Consider the following 16,804-nt stretch of genomic DNA (forward strand, 5'->3'; position numbering starts at 1 on the left):
TTATTGATTCAATTTTAGCAGGTTAGGGGTTGAACTAATACAAAATTATTGGTTTGTACTCAAGGCCGCGGCTGTGGAACTTATATGCCTCAATCGTAATCTAATTCGAGGATTATTAATCGACTTTATTTCGGGTATAACAGTTTTTAAGGCTTTATAATTAACTGTTATACTGTTATAAAAAAAATTGCATCTTTACAACAGTTTTACAGTGAAATACAACAAATAAATTCCAATAAAATGTAAATCCTTAATCAAATCTTTCATAAAGGTTATAAAACAGTAATACTCTGATAATAAACGTTAACCAGAGTGACTTCTGCTGAAAACGTGCGTATTATCTGAATAAATGTTTTTGTGCCCTAAAAACAGCTGTTGTTTAATTGTCATTTAATTACAATGACTCTATTTAAAGGGCTCTTAAATGGTTTTAAAGACTTTAAAGTCATTTATTCAACTGTTACACAAATATCTCAGATCGTATCTTGGTGATTTCCTTAGCAAACAGCAAGTTACACTTCAATTCTCGCGTTGCGATACAGAAGAGAGATACAGAAAAACCCGAATCGAAGGTGAAATAAAAGCAAAAATCGGTCAGAGCTGAGGGATTAAATTTACCCTGAGGCAAGGCCAGCAGCCGAAATATTTCATTCGGAGATACCTTTTTATTTGTTCTCTCTAACGAGTTGAAAGCGAAACTGGAAATTAATGGCAGAGGTTCGTTCACCGATCGAATCTCAGAATATCCGATGCAATTCACTTTAATTGGAATTGAAGTTGACTAAAAGTAAAACCCACACTGGGAAAATAGGACAAGCTAAGTTGTCACGATTCAGCGATATTCTCAAGAATATTCAATTCAATTGATTTGCCTCTTGTTACTGGGCGCATATTCTTTTTTCCGCAAATTCCGAGAGCCATAAATTAGAACGAGAAATAATGTGGAACCCGAAGTCCGAAGCGAAAACAAAAGCGAAGGCGTCAGCGGCGTTGATGATGACGACGATCAGCGCTTGATTCTTCGTTCTTTTTAATTTTTAATTCAGCATGTTTTTTTTCAGCTCTTGAGATGCCAGTTTCGCTGCCCGCTGATTTTAATGATTAGTCCGGTGATTTTGTTTTCTATTTACCGCCTGAGGCCAGAAACAGAGATTCTGGGTCAGTGGAATCAAACAGAAACAAAAGCGAGGCAGAGCAAAAAATTAGACACGTAGGAAAGCATAAAAAATATACACAACTGAGACTTGCAAATTGGTTATGGAATTTATGAATGCGTTAGCGTTAAGTCGACGGGAAAAATGGGTTCTTTGTGGAGAAATTGGCTAAAAGGGGGTATATTAAACCTTAAAAAAAAAACATTTAAAAAGTACTATAATATCTATGCATATAAAATTATAATCGTTAGGACTAGAAGGTTTCTAAATTGCAAAAAAATAATTTAAAAAACAAACAGATTTTAAAATAGAAAACTTTATAAATATGTATATAAAACTATGATCGTCAAGACTGGAAACTTTCTAAATTAAAAAAAAACAGATTTTAAACTAGAAAACTTTATAAATATGACAAAAAAAACTATGATCGTTTTCTTAAAATTTCTTTAAAATAAACCTCTTTTAAGTTATCATCTATGTAATACCTCCCGAACGTATAAACCCTGTTCTTAAAATCCCATCTTCGAGTTGGCGAACGTGAAAAACTTTCGGGGCGACATTCTTTGCATTGGACCGACGTCTCCATGAGCAATTAGTCGTCACTGATTGCCGCGGAAGTTGAGCAAGGGGACCAACATATATAGTCGGGGAATGGGACTACTGACAGCAGAGGAAACACAAATAGCGGAATGTTGATAATTGCCCACGTTGCCAAGTAGCAAAAAAAATACAAGAAAAATATACACAACCCAAGAAATAAAATAAATAAATGCCAAATTAGAGCAATAAAAAGAGGCGACGCGGAAAAAAAAAAACAAAACGAGTACGAATCGAGCTGAGTTGAGGAAGACAGAGCGATAACCCCCGAGAGTGAGTTGAATAAAAAGTATTGTCTTCCCAAGATTGCCACTCATAATCAGTTTGGGATTATGTCAATATAATATAATACTGTATTTAATAAAATTGCACCTGATAATCGTTTAAAAATTAAAAAAAAAAAAAGAAGTATTATATATGGAAATTATAGCCTAAAAGATCCTAAATTATTTGATTTTTATATCCATAATGTATGATTTATATCAAGTCTTAACTTTGAAATTAAAATAAGATATATGATCATATAATCATATAAAGATTTTTACAGATCTCTAAAATGATTATCCCCCAATATTTTGCTTTCTATCTAATCTTAACTTTGAAATTAAAATAGGATATATGATTTTTTTACATATCTCAAAAATGATTATCCCCCAATATTTTGTTTACTATCTGATCTTAACTTTGAAATTAAAATAAGATATATTATCATAAATGATGATAACGATTTTTGTATAGATCTCTAAAATGATCATCCTCCATTATTATTTTTTCTACCAAAACATGTCAGATTGATATGAAAACCTCCCATTACATGTACTTGGAGTAGTTGAGTGCGAACCACTTACCTCTTTGACCTTCTGACGTCGCTCCTCCAGCGTGGCGTCCAGTGTGTCCGCCGCCTGATCATTTCCCCCGCCTCCCAAAGGCAGTTGCTGTTGGTTGCTCTGCTGGGCGGGACTTTGTGGATGGGAGGCGGATACCTGGCTGGCGGCAGTGTCGCCCTGAACTGGAGCGGCCAGAACGGGAATGGCGGCGTGCTGTTGACCCTCCTCGTCGGCCTCCTGCTGATCCGCTAGAGCGGCGACGGGAGCGGGAGCTTGTGCCTGTTGGGCGAGTGCCTGGAATTGTCCTGGCTGTTCCCCGCCTCCTCCTCCGCCGGCAGCCGCAGGTGGTTCATCCAGCATATCGCCCAATTCCGCACGGATCTTTTGCTCCAAACGCTGGCGATCGCCGATAAAGTGCGGATCCTCGCTGCGATGGGGGGCGTGGGCGGCGAGGGGCGGGGCCGGGATGAAGATCTCGGGACCGGCCTTCTGGAAGTGCTTGTAGACGCGCAGGACGCGGTCGCTGCCGAAGTTGTCCGGCAGCAGGAAGATGCCGCCGAAGCAGAGGAAGCACAGCGTTACCAGGACGAGTCCAATCAGACATTTCTCGCGCGAGTGGAAGTTCGATTTGCGTCCAATTGGACTGATGCGATACATGGTGGATTTTGGTTTTCTTATTTAGTTAGGCGTGTTATCCTGTTTGGCAGCTTGTTTTGGGGTTTTTTTTTTATTGTTTCACTGCAGTCTTCTCGGGCATTTAAGGTTTGTTTTTCTGTTTTCCAGGAGTCTTGATTTCTTATGCTTTATGCTGTTTATTTAATAGGGAAATTAACATTAGTTAGAAGGATTTTTATAGTCTTTTTAAGGATTTAAATGTTAATTATTTAAATTATTTTTTATTATTTAAGTTTGATTTGGGTTTGAGTATTTTCAGGGTAGTTTTTTTTTAATAATTTATTTAACAGGATACACTCAGCTGTTTTATTTTTTGCCGGTTTTCTCTCTCTACTCTCTCCCTCGCTCTCTCCTTTGAGACTCGCTCTCACTCGATGACAGTGCAATTGTTATTGTTATTATTGGCTATTTTCGGTTGTTTTCACATACACATACACACACACACGGCTAAAAAAAGGAACACGAAATGAAAACGAAATGCAACAAAAAAAGCACAGGTAAAAAATGCCAACAAAAAACAAAGGTAATTGTAATTCGAGGCGATGTCGCTGCGTGGCAAAAGAAGAAGAGCGGCAGCACACACACACACTCAAACAACGTGGCAAACACACAGACACGCGTTTATGCGTAGCATTGCAAAAATCATGATTTCGCATTGCGATTTCTCATTTGTCATTTTAATTAACTACTCTAATTTGCACAAAATGCACTGAAATAAAAATCTCAAGTTGTTACTGATTTTGTATATCGCACATTTTACTTAAATAAGTGCAGATTTATTTTTTAGTGTGTTTGGCAGTAGAAGCAAAAATTTAATATTTTGATAACGATGTTATTTCTTTGGAAGGCTACTAATGCTGTAGCACATTTTTAATCCGAACTTAAAGTTTAATTTTATGTTTTGTGAATCACTGATTCAGATTCATTTTATTCTTTTTTTAAGCACTGTACTGTTTAGTGAATCACTAGGCATTCAAATTATGATGTTTAGCACTCTCTTGCAAGCCAGCACTGAAATTTATTCATAAGCACATTTTGACACTTAAATTCGCACTTTTTGCGGTGTATTTGCGTTTTTTATCTCGTTTGAGATCTAGAATAAATCACGATTTCGTGGCCATGCATAAACTGCAGGCGAGAAAGGGACGGGACGAGAGAGAGAGTTGGTGAGAGAGGGGGGCGGACAGGCAGAGGAACACGCAATATTTTGCAACAACAAAAAACGGGCTGACAACAATAACATTTATTACGGAATACCGTTAGCTGGCCAAACAACCGTACGATTGAAAAACACACAGACGCAAGCAACAACAAAAAAAAAAGAACGGTGGAGAAAAGAGAAGCACAGCTGATGGGAGAAAGGAGATGGGGAAAGCATAGCATAAAAGGGATGAATCTTTTGATTTTGATTTTGGATTTTTCTCCGCCTTGGCATTCTTCTCCTTTCTCCGCCCCCGCGCCGCTATCCATCTCGCTCGCACCCCAGCCGCTTCTTCCTGGTGTTTTTGTTGTTTCCCCCGCAGCAGGAGCTGCGTGTGCGAGCGAGAGGGGGGCTGCGACGAGGGGGTCCCGCCGCGATTCACCTGCCACTTTTTACTTTTCACACACAAACCGAACGATTCGATTCAATTGGCAGCCGAGCCGTCAAACCATCGAGGCCTTTTCGAGATTCGCGTTTAAATCTGACGGGCTTACGTTTTTTTAATAACAAGTTACTCGCCACTCCAGTGATGGTGAAACGGAACGGCTTCCCGATGACGCGCTATCGATATTTCTGGCCAGCACTACGGCAGCGTTGCCATCCTGATTTGTAATGAGTTATCGATAGTTTGGATACAACTAAAAATGTATCGAATGTTTTATTGAACTTCGAAGTTCAATGGTGACTATCGATGTTTCTGCATGTCAAATTTAAATATTAGGGTTATTAATTGATATTCTTAAGTAGATAAATTAAATTAAATGGTGAAACAAATTAAACGATAAAAAAACAAACAAAATTAATTAAAGCACCTTTTAAAAATACTTTGATTATTATACCACTAATTTAAATATTAGGGTTATTATTTGATATCCTTAAGTAAATTATTATTAAATCGAAAAAAAATCAAACAAAATTAACTAAAGCACTTTATAAAAATACTTTGGTATTATTATTTAGAGGAATACCCCTGACTGTTCCCAGCTGCCTATCGATAACCGCCGTTCGACTGCATTGTTTTTTGTTATATTTCACAATTCCCCCGGATTTCCGCCAGAAATCCCCCGCAGAAAGGATGCCCAAGGAGAAGAGCAAGTCCCGCCATCGCAGCCGCAGCCGGGAAAGGCGGGATCACCGCAGTCCGGAGGCGAGGAGCAGCAGGAGCAGCGGGAACAGGGATCGCGATCGCAGGGACCACAAGGACAAGGATCGCCGCAGGGAAAAGGACAAGCAGGACAGCAAGCGGGAGCACAAGAGCAGGCGGCGCAGGTCCTCCAGCTCATCCTCCTCCTCTAACTCCTCCTCGAACGCAGCCCACCGCTCCCCACTGGCCAAGAGCTCGATGAAGCTGCTCCAAACTCTAGAAGCCCGCCGCCTCGTCGAGCAGAAGGACCGGCAGCGGCGAAAGGACGAGCTGAAGGCCCAGGAGACGCCCGAGGAGAAGCGCGCCCGCCGTTTGCGCGAGAAGCAGGCCAAGGAGCAGCGGCGTCGCGAGCGGATGGGCTGGGACAACGAGTACCAGACGTACTCCAATGAGGACAACCCCTTTGGCGACTCCAATTTGACCTCCACCTTCCACTGGGGCAAGAAGCTCGAGGTGGAGGGCCTCTCCAATCTGTCCAGCAAAACGGTGGAGGTGCTGTCGCTGCAGAAGCAGCTGGAGAATCGCCGCGAGCTGGAGAAGGTGAAGAAGCGTCGCCAGGAACGCGAACTGGAACGGCAGGTGCGCGAGGATGACCTGATGATGCAGCAGCGCGCCAAGGAGGCCGTGCAGTTCCGCGAATGGCAGCGCCAGGAGGATCAGTTCCACCTGGAACAGGCTCGTCTGCGCAGCGAGATTCGCATTCGCGATGGCCGCGCCAAACCCATCGATCTGTTGGCTCAATATGTAGCCGCCGGGAATGCGCCGCTCGAGGAATCCCTCGAGATGCAGATGCATGAACCCTATGTCCTGCTCAATGGCCTGCCCATGGAGGAGCTGGAGGATCTGCTGGTGGACATCAAGGTCTACGAGGAGCTGGAGCAGGGCAAGCACATTGATTTCTGGAACGACATGATCACCATTGTGCAGGACGAACTGCAGCGCCAGCAGAAGCTGCAGGCGGAAACGCAGTCGCTCAACCAGCGACGCGATGGCATCCACCAGGCGGTGGTCAAGGATGTGGCCGACATCTTCAGGGGCAAGAATGCCCAGCAGCTGGAGGAGATGCGCCAGCGCATCGAGGCCAAAATCAGCGGAAGAGCCGATGGCGTGGACATCAGCTACTGGGAGAGCCTTCTCTCGCAGCTGAAGGCGCACATGGCCCGCGCTCGACTGCGCGATCGCCATCAGTCGCTGTTGCGCGAGAAGCTGCTGCTGCTGAAGCGCGAGAACGAGGATGAGACGACGCAGGAGGAGGTGCCGCCGCCGGTTAAGGAGGAGGAGCAGCAGATGGACACCCAATCGGAGGTAGAGGAAGCTCCCTCCGAAGAGGACGACCCGCTGAAGGAGCTACGCGACGCAGTGCGCCTCTACCAGGCGGGCAACTACAGTCCGCGCTACATACGCGAGGAGGAGTTCACCGGGCGGCGCGTGCAGAACGAGGAGGACGACGAGCCGGAGGCGGAGGGCGCTCTCTACGAGGAGGAGGACGACGAGAGGCGAACCCAAAGACAGCGCCTGCTAATCTTGCACCCCGAACGCGTGGACACCAACCATTTGACGCCGCAGGAGCTGCGCATGCGCAACGAGGCGCGGCAGGGAATGCAGGGCGACGAGGCCGAGTTCAGTGTGGAGACCACGCTGGATGCAGTGCCTCAGCTGGCCACGGATAAGTACCGACCGAGGAAGCCGCGCTACTTCAATCGCGTGCACACCGGATTCGAGTGGAACAAGTACAATCAGACGCACTACGACATGGACAATCCGCCACCGAAAATCGTGCAGGGCTACAAGTTCAACATCTTCTATCCGGATTTGATGGACAAGTCGCAGACGCCGCAGTACTTCCTCACGCCCTGCGCGGATAATGGTGACTTTGCCGTGCTGCGCTTCCACACCGGGCCGCCGTACGAGGACATCGCCTTCAAGATCGTCAACCGCGAGTGGGAGTTCAGCTACAAGCGCGGCTTCCGCTGCCAGTTCCACAACAACATCTTTCAGCTCTGGTTCCACTTCAAGCGATATCGCTACAGGCGTTGAGGCGATTGTATATTATCGCAATGGAACCTCATCATTTTTTTGTAGCCCTTATTTTAATGTCCCAAATAAAATGTAAGAACATAATTCTTTGGAAGAGGTATTGCTCATTTAATATGGTTTTTTAAGGCTCTCTGTTTAGAAGTTATATTAATTATTATCAAGAAAGAACCTCCTCTTTTTTTTGTACCCCGAAATAAAATGTAAAAACAGAAATCGTTGGAATATTTAATAGGATTTTTAAAGGCTCTTTGTCTAGAATTTCCATTAAATATATTATCTAGAAACAACCTTCATTTTTTTTTAGCCCTTATTTTAATGTCCCAAATAAAATGTAAGAACAGAAATTGTAGAAAGAGGTATTGCTCATTTAATAGGATTTTTAAAAGCTCTTTGTTTAGAAGTTCCATTAAATATATTATCAAGAAAGTAAAGAGCTATGAATTTATGTACTTTGAAATACTTGTTTAGGAATAGTTCTTTAAATATCCTTTATTAAGTGTGAGTTATAACAAAAAACCTCATAAACCTGATCAAATATTTTCAAGAAAGTAAAAAGCTACGAATTAATGTACTTTTTAAATATTATTTTAGGAAAAGTTCTTAAAATAGCCCATATCAAGTGTTATTTGTATCGAAAAACCTTATATAGTATTACCAAGAGAGCAAAGAAGAACTGAACAATTTGTTTAGGAATAGTTTCTAAAATATCCTTTATTTACATTCGAAAAACCTCTTATCACACGGATTTTCCCCTTAAATTTAACACATTCCAATAGACTAAGTTTGTAAACGGGCTAATTAACCATCACATCACACTGCAGTCCTTGATGGGCTGCTCCAGGACCTTCTCGACGGGCTCTCCGCGCTCCGCCCTGTGGACCTGGGCCAGGACACTGGCGTGCTGGGGAAAGGCCAGGCAGGAGAGCTTCGAGTGCACCAGCTGGCCGTCGATGGCCACCTCGAAGGATCCGCGGCGTCCTTGGCGGCAGGATACGTCCAAGTCGGGCGACGAGGCCAGCAGGAAGTCGCGCAGCAGGTGGCACTGTCCGCTGAAGTTGCAGATGCCGCTGCAGGATGATTTACTACTGTTATTTAACTGGATTTTGGCAGTTGGAAGGGAGATTCCTTACCAGTATTCCACCTCCACTTTCACCATACTTTCACCATTACATAAAAGTAATCAAAACAGAAATAAAAGTAGCGCTTCAGCAACAGCTGTCGCTAAATAATCGCTATCGTCTATCGTTGCACTTAAAAAAATATATTTAAATTAAAAAAAATTTTATTTTTAAACTAATTAGTTTATGTGGATTTATTTAGTTAATTTTTGTTCCTTATGCTTCCTTATGGGCAAGTTTTTTGACCGTAACAATGGAAGTACTGATCCAAATATGGATTGTCATACCTTTTTGAACTCGTTGTTAAATTTCCAATCGATTGACATTTAAACCTGGACATTTTATTTTTTTGCCATTTTTCGTAAAAAATCATGATGTACCCCCTTAAAAAAAAATTGAAAATTGGCGAAAATTTTATTTTTTTAAGATCACCCGGACAGTATCAAGGATTTATTTATTATTTTGTTATCTGTTCAAAACAGTGTTTATTTTTAGTGTAAGACCATTTTTGGGCAAGTTACAGGAAAAAAACGACAACTTATCTAGGTTTTCTGATGCTATTCTGGCATTAAACGTACACGAATGATTTTGATCCTTAACATTAACCCTTGTTAGCTTTGGCTCTGAGCAACGTTTTGCAGGCGGCTGTGTGGGTTTTCAGAGGGAGTTCATCTGGAAATGATGAAGTATTAACGAAAGGAAATTAAAACTATAAATTATTTACAACATACATATCTTGTGATCGCCTTGAACGGGCAGTAGAATATTCAACTGCTCCGGCTTGGTGCAGACAAACACATAAGGACTCTCCGACTCGCCGTTGGGAAAGGCCTCGCGGTACTCCTCCTGCGGCAGGCAACTGTCCACGTGAACGCAGCCCAGCAGACTGCTGGTGGGATAATGGCTGGGGAACTTGATATCGGGATCTAGGGAGCACAAATTACAAGTTATTTTTGAGATTTTTTCGTTTTTATTATGCCAAACTTACCGCCGTAAAGCACCTTGTAGAAGCCCTCCATTTGGGCAATGTCCTCGCTGTGCGGTTCCTTGGAGGTGGAGGCTATCCAAAGTCGGCCACGGTGTTCACTGTACCACACTCGTCCCTCGTGCCTATGAGAAAAGTATTATAGGGTATAGGAAATTCAGGAAAATAGCAACCCACTTTTTAATGCCCGCCACTAGAAGCGAAGCCCATGGCTGGTGCATCGACAGGCACTGGCGCATGTCCTGCATCTCCAGCAGCTCCTTGTCCTGCACCCGATTGTAGATCCGCTCCAGACCATCGCTGGCCGCCGCCGGGGCGGGCCAACTCTTGGACTCCTTGCTCTGCCTGTAGACCGGCGGCTTGGCCATGTCCAAATTGGGCGCCAGCGAGAGCGCCGAGTGGCCGGTGATTGAGTTGGCACTCCAGTTGGAGGCGCCGCCCGAGGCTTTGGTGACCGCCGCCAGTTCGCTGATCACCTGCTGCTCGTACTCCTTGGAAATGGTCGGCTCCTCGGGCAGCTCGCGGCCAGCAAAGTCCACGCGAATCTTGCGCTTCAACCGACTGCCGTGCTTCATGTCCTGCATCTCGCTCTTCAGCTTCTCGAACTTCTCGCGCTCCGCGTCGCTCAGCCAAACGGAGTTCTCCTGGAAAAGGCAAATAATACAATTAATAGATGATCTTACAAAGCTAAGATGCATGGTTCGGAAAATAACACACACTGTAAAAAACTTGTGTTATTTACATGTTAAAAAAGTTATTAACTTGTGTGTAAAAAATTGTATCCTACATATGAATGCTAGAAACATAATTAACACACACATGTCATTTGTGTTATTTACACGACATGTTTTTTTACACAGCGTGTTTTTAACACGATCAGTTTTTGACATTAAAAAATTGAAAATATTCACGGTTATCCAGAGTATAAGAATTTATAAATGCTTTGAAATGGTTAAAACAGATATCGTGCCCCATATTAGTTTTTCATTTTTACTTCGACTCGTTAATGTCAGTAAAATGTAATTTTCATTTGTGTTAAAAACACAGTGTGTAAAAAACACGTCATGTTAAAAACACAAGTGAGTTGTGTGTGCTAACAATTATTTTTCACATTTTAACCCCTTTGTATTTGACACAGATGTCAACAATTTTGCTCACACTGTAAAATACAATTTTTCATGTTTCTAACATGAACCCTGCTATGAAGCCTGTACCCACCTGGAAGTAGTCCAGTTCATCATCGATCACCGTGGTCCGCTTCTCGCTGTTCTTGTCGTACTCCAGCAGGCGATCCCTTTGGGCCAACGCCTTGTCCAGCGCCTCCTTGGCGGACTCCTTGCTGGCCTTTTTGCCCTGTTTAGTGGCCGCCTTTGAGCTACCGCCTCCCTTCTCCCTGGCCGCCTTGGCCAGCTGCTGCTCCTCCTCGGCCGTGTGGACGGGATCGCCGCAGCAGAGGCAGGGACCACTGCCCTCCTGTTCGCAGACGATGCGCCCGCAGCCGAGGCAGTTGTTGATCAGCTTGTGCTGGGCCGCCTGGCAGTCGCAGTGCCGCCGGCCCTTCAGCAAGATGGTGTCGCCCTGGACGCGGCCATCGCTGGCATACAGATTCACATACTTTCCGGCCTTTCCCTTGGCTCCCTGGCCGGGATTCTGATGGATCTGACCAGTGGCCGCCAGTTGCTTGGTGGGCGTGCGACTCTTCGCGTTGTTCCGCGGCTGCTTGCCACTCAGCAGCATCCGGCGGCAGTTCAGCAGGAACAGGCGATGCTCCTCGTTGTCCTCGCTCAGCAGATTCCCAAAGTAACTATCAAATTCGTAGTCATCCTTGATGCTCAGGATGGCGCTGGAGGAGATTGACCCGGTTAGAAAGGCATTTATCTGGGAATATCCGGTACCTACGACATCATCTGATCCGTGACCACGCAGTCCAGACACTTGGACAACGTGTCCCGCACGAATTTCTCCATTTTGCACTCAATTAGTGGGTTAACTTTTTGGAATTGTGAAATTACAAGGGAATAACTTTAAAATCCAACGCAAACTGTTATCGGCCACAATCGATATCGATAAAAGAAACAGCTGTGAACATATGATTGAAAAAAACAGGTTGCTAGCAAGGTGACTAGTAAATACCCTATGATATTTACAAATATATTTAAAATCTTTGAAAAAAATCAATAAATTTGTATGGTGAATTTTAAATACCGTATTGTATTTAAAAATATATTTCAAATTTCAATTTAAGACATTTGTAGTACTTACATTTAGCACAAGTTGTTTAAAATTAAGTAAAAAAAACCTACAAATATATACATAAAATATGCTTAATAATATTGAAAATTTAAAAAACCTCTTCTGTATAAAGACATCCAAGTCAAATGGAAATCCAGAATTACTCAAATAAATTTTAGATACAAAATAGTTGATTCCATAAAATAATAACATTTTTAACTTTTTTACAAATACTATTTAATGAAAAAAAAAAGAAAACAACAAAAACACACAGAAAAAATTAAACCAAAACACATGTGAAATAATACTCAATGGAACATCTGTAGTCAACCAACCGAAACTGATAGCTAATGTCTACAGTCATTTGTTTTTTCCTTGGAAAGAGTATGGCGCAACAAATGCGGCGATTAATGGCTGGCCGGTGGCAAATAAATAAAGCCCGATTCCCCAGCAACTCCAACAGTTCCCAACATGTCGCTATATCGCCCGGAATTCTCCACATCGGAGCAGTTGAGAATCGACGCGGAATTCTCTAGATTGGCCAGTAAGTGGAATATCATGGTGAAATACCCATAGGCAGATAACGAAACTAACCAACTATCGCACAGAGAACAAGAGTGTTTACCTGGATCATGCGGGCACCACTCTATATGCCGAGAACCAGGTGAAAGCCGCCGCGGAGCAACTGCAGCGGAATGTCATCTGCAATCCGCACACCTGCCGCCTCACCGGCGACTTCGTGGACCAGGTGCGCTTCAAGTGAGTTCAACCGTGTCCAGAAATCATGGAACAATACCATATATTTAGTGATATTCCGTCATTGGGTTTCCCTTGCGGGGGTCTTATAGGAGATATGGCATGTGGTTCAAGGGAAATCCTTATATTATAAACAAAAGAACCATTATCATAACAACATTCTAAATAAATATGTTGTTTATAGAATTTAAAACTTTTATAACTTAAATTTCTTGTAATTAGAAGTTATTTTCTGTATAATTATTCATACGTTTTGTCCCTTAAACTGATCTAAAATGTAGTATTCAGTATCATAAAAACCTTCTATAAAAATATATTATTTATTACCTTTAAAAATCTTAACTTAAATATCAAAAAAATAATAAACAATCTGGTTTAAAGATCGCAGAAAAAAAAACATCTAGCAAAAAAAAATAAGAAACAAACGAATCATTATCATAAAAACATTCTATAGAAATATGTTGTTTATAGACTTTAGAAGTGTTATAACTCAAATTTCGTATAATTAGAACTGTTTTTCTGTAAAACTATCCGCACTTTTTAAAACAAACATGAATGCTGATCTAATATTTAGTATTCAGTATCATAAAAACATTCCATAAAAATATATTCTTTATTACCTTTAAAACTCTCTTAACTTAAATATTAAAAAAATTCATACTTTTTTTTCCCTTAACTTCTACAGAATATAATAAACAATCTGGTTTAAAGATCACCGAAAAAAAACATATAGCGAAAACCAGTTTTCTGTTCTATTTATAAAATTAATTAATTTTTTCATGTCAAAGCAATGCTTAATAAGCTTATGTATATATTCAGTCTAGTCTACAAGGAATTATTTGAAACTTTGTAATTATGATGATATTAAAAGATCCCAAACAATTTAGTTATTTCTTTATACCATGATATTCCAGGACCGTTGTCTTTTATCTCATTTATAAATATATGATTTTCTTAACTTATGAGATTTAATAAATACTAATCTTTTCAGGGTTCTGGAATTCTTCAACACCACCGCCGAGGATTACCATGTGATCTTCACGGCGAATGCGACAGCTGCTCTGTCCTTGGTGGCGGATAACTTTGACTTTGGATCCTCGGGAGACTTTCACTTCTGCCAGGAGAATCACACCTCAGTGCTGGGGATGCGCGAAAGGGTCCGGGCCAATGGTATATACATGCTGAAGGAGGCGGAAATCTCTGCGGGATTGGCCAACGGAAAGGGGAAAGTGCTTCAGGAGGAATCCTCGAGAAGAACGGGCAACTCGCTGGTGACCTTTTCCGCCCAATGCAACTTCAGTGGCTACAAAATCCCACTGGAAGCCATAGGAAGGATCCAAACGGATGGTCTGCCGCAGGCGGGCAAACGAATTTGGGGTTCTGGGGATGAGAAGAAGGATACTACGCACAACGACTACTATGTGTGTCTGGATGCCGCCTGCTTTGTGGCCACCAGTCCCTTGGATCTGCACAAATACCAACCGGACTATGTTTGTCTGAGTTTCTACAAGATCTTTGGCTATCCCACGGGTGTGGGAGCCCTCCTCGTGAGTCGTCGCGGAGCGGAGGCCTTCGGAAAGCGTCGCTTCTTTGGCGGCGGCACCATCAACTATGCCTATCCGCATGCCATGGACCACCAGCTGCGGGAGTCCTTTCAGCAGCGCTACGAGGACGGCACCCTGCCCTTTCTGTCCATTGTCGCCCTGCTCGAGGGATTCCGCACGCTGGAGAGACTGGTGCCCAAGGCGGAGGGACTGGGCACCATGGAGAGGATCTCCAGGTGGGTAACTAGGAGTACAGAGTATAGAATGGGTTCAATGAATTATTTTGAATTTTTTGTTTTGCTTGAATGAATTAATTAGAATTATGATATTAATTGAATGAATTTTGAGTTTTAAGTTTAATAGAATTGAATGAATGAATGAATTATTTTAAATTTTTTGTTTTGTATGAATGAATTAATTAGAATTTTGAGTTTAATAGAATTGAATGAATTTAAATTTTGAGTTTAATAGAATTAAATGAATGAATGGCATGAATTCCGAAATAATTCAAACGAAAATTTCTTTAGAAAAAGAAATGGCCATCATTTTGTGATTAAATCTGCCTGTTCCTCTACCTTTCCCGAGATATACTAATTTAAAGTTTGAAAACACTAAATTGACACCACAAAATTTCAAAAAAATCACAGATGATAACCAAGGCAAACTCTTCGAGGTACCCGAGCTTGAAGAAAATCTAATATTTCATATGCGCAGTTGAGAAATTCTTACCCTATATACATTATATTATATCATTTATACAGAAAATCCCTCTTTTTAGGCACGTTTTTGGCCTGGCCCAGTATTTGGAGGAGCAGCTGACTGAGCTCGAGCATCCCAATGGCGAGAAACTTATCCAGCTGTACAACAAGGTGGGCTACCGGGACAAGAGCCGCCAGGGCGGCATCGTGGCCTTCAATGTGCGCACCGAAACGGGATCCTTTGTGGGCTTTGGCGAGATCGCCTGCGTGGCCGCTTTGCATGGAATCCTCCTGCGAACCGGCTGCTTTTGCAACATTGGAGCCTGCCAATATTACCTCGGTCTCGATGAGCAGGCCATGGATGCGATTTACAAGCGAGCCGGTCGCATCTGCGGCGATTACTTTGACCTCATCGACGGACAGCCGACGGGAGCGGTGCGCGTGTCCTTCGGCTACATGACCACCCGGCAGGATGTGGATGAGCTGCTCAAGATGCTGCGCTCCAGTTATTTGGCCACCAAGCCGCAGCAACGCATTCGGTTCATCGAGGAGCAGGCGGAGCAACTGCCGCCGGTGCTGAAGAAGCGCGCCGAGCAGCTGAGGCCGAAACTCCTGCAGTTGGCCGTATTTCCAGTGAAGTCCTGTGCTGCTTTTAAAGTGGAATCTCTGGGCTCGTGGCCGCTGACGGATCAGGGTCTTAAATACGATCGGGAGTGGATGATAGTGGACATGAATGGCATGGCTTTGACCCAGAAGCGATGTACGGAACTGTGCCTGATTAGGCCATCGATTCGTTTGGACATTGGCCAGTTGGAGCTGCAGTTTGGAGAGGATGGGGCCACCATATCAGTGCCCCTTTCGCTGGAGGATCAGGCGGCAGACTCGGCGAAATGCGTCAGCAAGGTTTGCCGTCAGCCGGTGGAGGGTTTGGATTGCGGCGACCAGGTGGCCCAGTGGCTGTGCCAAAATCTCGGCCTCGAAGGCCTTCGTTTGCTGCGGCAGTCGGGCCAGCGTAACGCCTCCAAGGATCAGCAGACGAAGCAGAAGCTGAGTCTGGTCAATCAGGCGCAGTTCCTGCTGCTGAACAAGTCATCGGTGCGATCCCTCCAGTTCGAGGAGCCCTTGGACGAGACTGTGGATCGTTTTCGGGCCAATATCATCATCGATACGGGCTGTGCCTTCGAGGAGCTCGCCTACAAGGGCCTCACCATCGGCGGCATCCGTTTCCAGGTGGAGGGTCCCTGCCAGCGCTGCGATATGATATGCATTAATCAGAGGACCGGCGAACGATCGCCGGAAACGCTGACCACCATATCGCGCCTGCAACAGGGTCGCATGCGTTTCGGCATCTATATCACCAGGATCCCCGACGACCTGGAGGATTCGGAGGCCAAGGAGCAGCACATGACCTGCGGTGATACTGTACTGGTGGAATAAGCCGTTTCCCCTTGCTTTTCGTAATTTTTCTTGCCAAAAATTTGGTTAGTCTACCATTTATGTTTTTTTAAATAACTAGATTTTTTAAAATTTCTGAATTTCCTATTATCCTTACGATATATCTGTAATATCATAAACCTCCCATTTAATAATATTCCATGGCTTCGTTATTTTCTCAAGAATACGCAAACATTCACGCTTAGTCTAAGCTCAAAGTAACTAGATACCTCTTGCCAGTGTCTTAAGCCTTTGAAAGGCGTTAATTGCTAAATAAACACAATTAAATAACTTTGTATATACTAGAGTTTTTGGGGAGGGAAATGGGATTTCACTTTGAATCGAGCGCCTAATGTTCATCACAGGGTTGCCAACGAAACATGAGAAGCGCATGTAAACTAC

The 16,804-nt window shown here is 43.3% G+C and overlaps 5 protein-coding genes across 8 annotated transcripts in view; 2 read left to right on the forward strand and 3 right to left on the reverse strand.

The window, feature by feature from the left end:
• alpha-Man-Ia (alpha-Mannosidase class I a) overlaps positions 1–5,051 on the reverse strand; it is a 53,257-nt gene extending 48,206 nt beyond the window's left edge. Inside the window, exons 1-2 of one of the 4 annotated variants that reach the window (XM_070218792.1) lie at positions 4,949–5,051; positions 2,600–3,386 (exon numbers count right to left, since the gene is read on the reverse strand). In XM_070218792.1, the coding sequence (XP_070074893.1) occupies positions 2,600–3,235 (636 nt within the window). In that variant the 5' untranslated portion in view covers positions 3,236–3,386; positions 4,949–5,051. Of the gene's footprint in view, positions 1–2,599; positions 3,387–4,836 lie in introns of all 4 variants that reach the window. The other 3 variants (XM_070218791.1, XM_017157374.3, XM_070218790.1) reach the window with 3 other exon arrangements.
• A 378-nt stretch (positions 5,052–5,429) lies between these two features.
• cactin (cactin, spliceosome C complex subunit) lies at positions 5,430–7,738 on the forward strand. The gene has a single exon (XM_017157478.3). The coding sequence runs from the start codon at positions 5,530–5,532 to the stop codon at positions 7,633–7,635; it is 2,106 nt and encodes a 701-aa protein (XP_017012967.2). The 5' UTR covers positions 5,430–5,529; the 3' UTR covers positions 7,636–7,738.
• A 603-nt stretch (positions 7,739–8,341) lies between these two features.
• Positions 8,342–8,920, reverse strand: LOC108068080 (migration and invasion enhancer 1). The gene is made up of 2 exons (XM_017157479.3): positions 8,766–8,920; positions 8,342–8,702 (listed from the first exon to the last, which is right to left on the reverse strand). The coding sequence occupies exons 1-2, from the start codon at positions 8,789–8,791 to the stop codon at positions 8,441–8,443; spliced, it is 288 nt and encodes a 95-aa protein (XP_017012968.2). The 5' UTR covers positions 8,792–8,920; the 3' UTR covers positions 8,342–8,440.
• Positions 8,921–9,236: 316 nt separating this feature from the next.
• On the reverse strand, positions 9,237–11,798 carry LOC108068012 (activating signal cointegrator 1). Its single transcript, XM_017157353.3, has 6 exons — positions 11,638–11,798; positions 10,957–11,581; positions 9,916–10,382; positions 9,742–9,863; positions 9,485–9,679; positions 9,237–9,425 (listed from the first exon to the last, which is right to left on the reverse strand). Exons 1-6 carry the CDS (start codon positions 11,703–11,705, stop codon positions 9,355–9,357), a joined length of 1,548 nt encoding a protein of 515 aa, XP_017012842.2. The 5' UTR covers positions 11,706–11,798; the 3' UTR covers positions 9,237–9,354.
• A 556-nt stretch (positions 11,799–12,354) lies between these two features.
• On the forward strand, positions 12,355–16,700 carry mal (molybdenum cofactor sulfurase). The gene is made up of 4 exons (XM_017157489.3): positions 12,355–12,514; positions 12,579–12,729; positions 13,718–14,506; positions 15,049–16,700. Exons 1-4 carry the CDS (start codon positions 12,442–12,444, stop codon positions 16,403–16,405), a joined length of 2,370 nt encoding a protein of 789 aa, XP_017012978.2. The 5' UTR covers positions 12,355–12,441; the 3' UTR covers positions 16,406–16,700.
• The last annotated feature ends 104 nt before the right edge of the window (positions 16,701–16,804 follow it).

This window comes from Drosophila takahashii, chromosome X (genome assembly GCF_030179915.1).
Source record: "Drosophila takahashii strain IR98-3 E-12201 chromosome X, DtakHiC1v2, whole genome shotgun sequence".
Classification (NCBI taxonomy): Eukaryota; Metazoa; Arthropoda; class Insecta; order Diptera; family Drosophilidae; genus Drosophila; species Drosophila takahashii.

Bases quoted from the DNA above. Each gene is read 5' to 3' on its own strand.
- cactin (XM_017157478.3), top strand. From the start codon at position 5,530: ATGCCCAAGGAGAAGAGCAAGTCCCGCCATCGCAGCCGCAGCCGGGAA.
- LOC108068080 (XM_017157479.3), bottom strand. From the start codon at position 8,791: ATGGTGAAAGTGGAGGTGGAATACTG. The intron at 8,703-8,765 runs GTAAGGAATCTC...ATCATCCTGCAG, and splicing joins AAAGTGGAGGTGGAATACTG to CGGCATCTGCAACTTCAGCG.
- LOC108068012 (XM_017157353.3), bottom strand. From the start codon at position 11,705: ATGGAGAAATTCGTGCGGGACACGTTGTCCAAGTGTCTGGACTGCGTG. The intron at 9,680-9,741 runs GTAAGTTTGGCA...TGTGCTCCCTAG, and splicing joins CTACAAGGTGCTTTACGGCG to ATCCCGATATCAAGTTCCCC. The intron at 9,426-9,484 runs GTATGTTGTAAA...CATCATTTCCAG, and splicing joins TCAAGGCGATCACAAGATAT to ATGAACTCCCTCTGAAAACC.
- mal (XM_017157489.3), top strand. From the start codon at position 12,442: ATGTCGCTATATCGCCCGGAATTCTCCACATCGGAGCAGTTGAGAATC. The intron at 12,515-12,578 runs GTAAGTGGAATA...ACTATCGCACAG, and splicing joins GGAATTCTCTAGATTGGCCA to AGAACAAGAGTGTTTACCTG. The intron at 12,730-13,717 runs GTGAGTTCAACC...TAATCTTTTCAG, and splicing joins GTGGACCAGGTGCGCTTCAA to GGTTCTGGAATTCTTCAACA.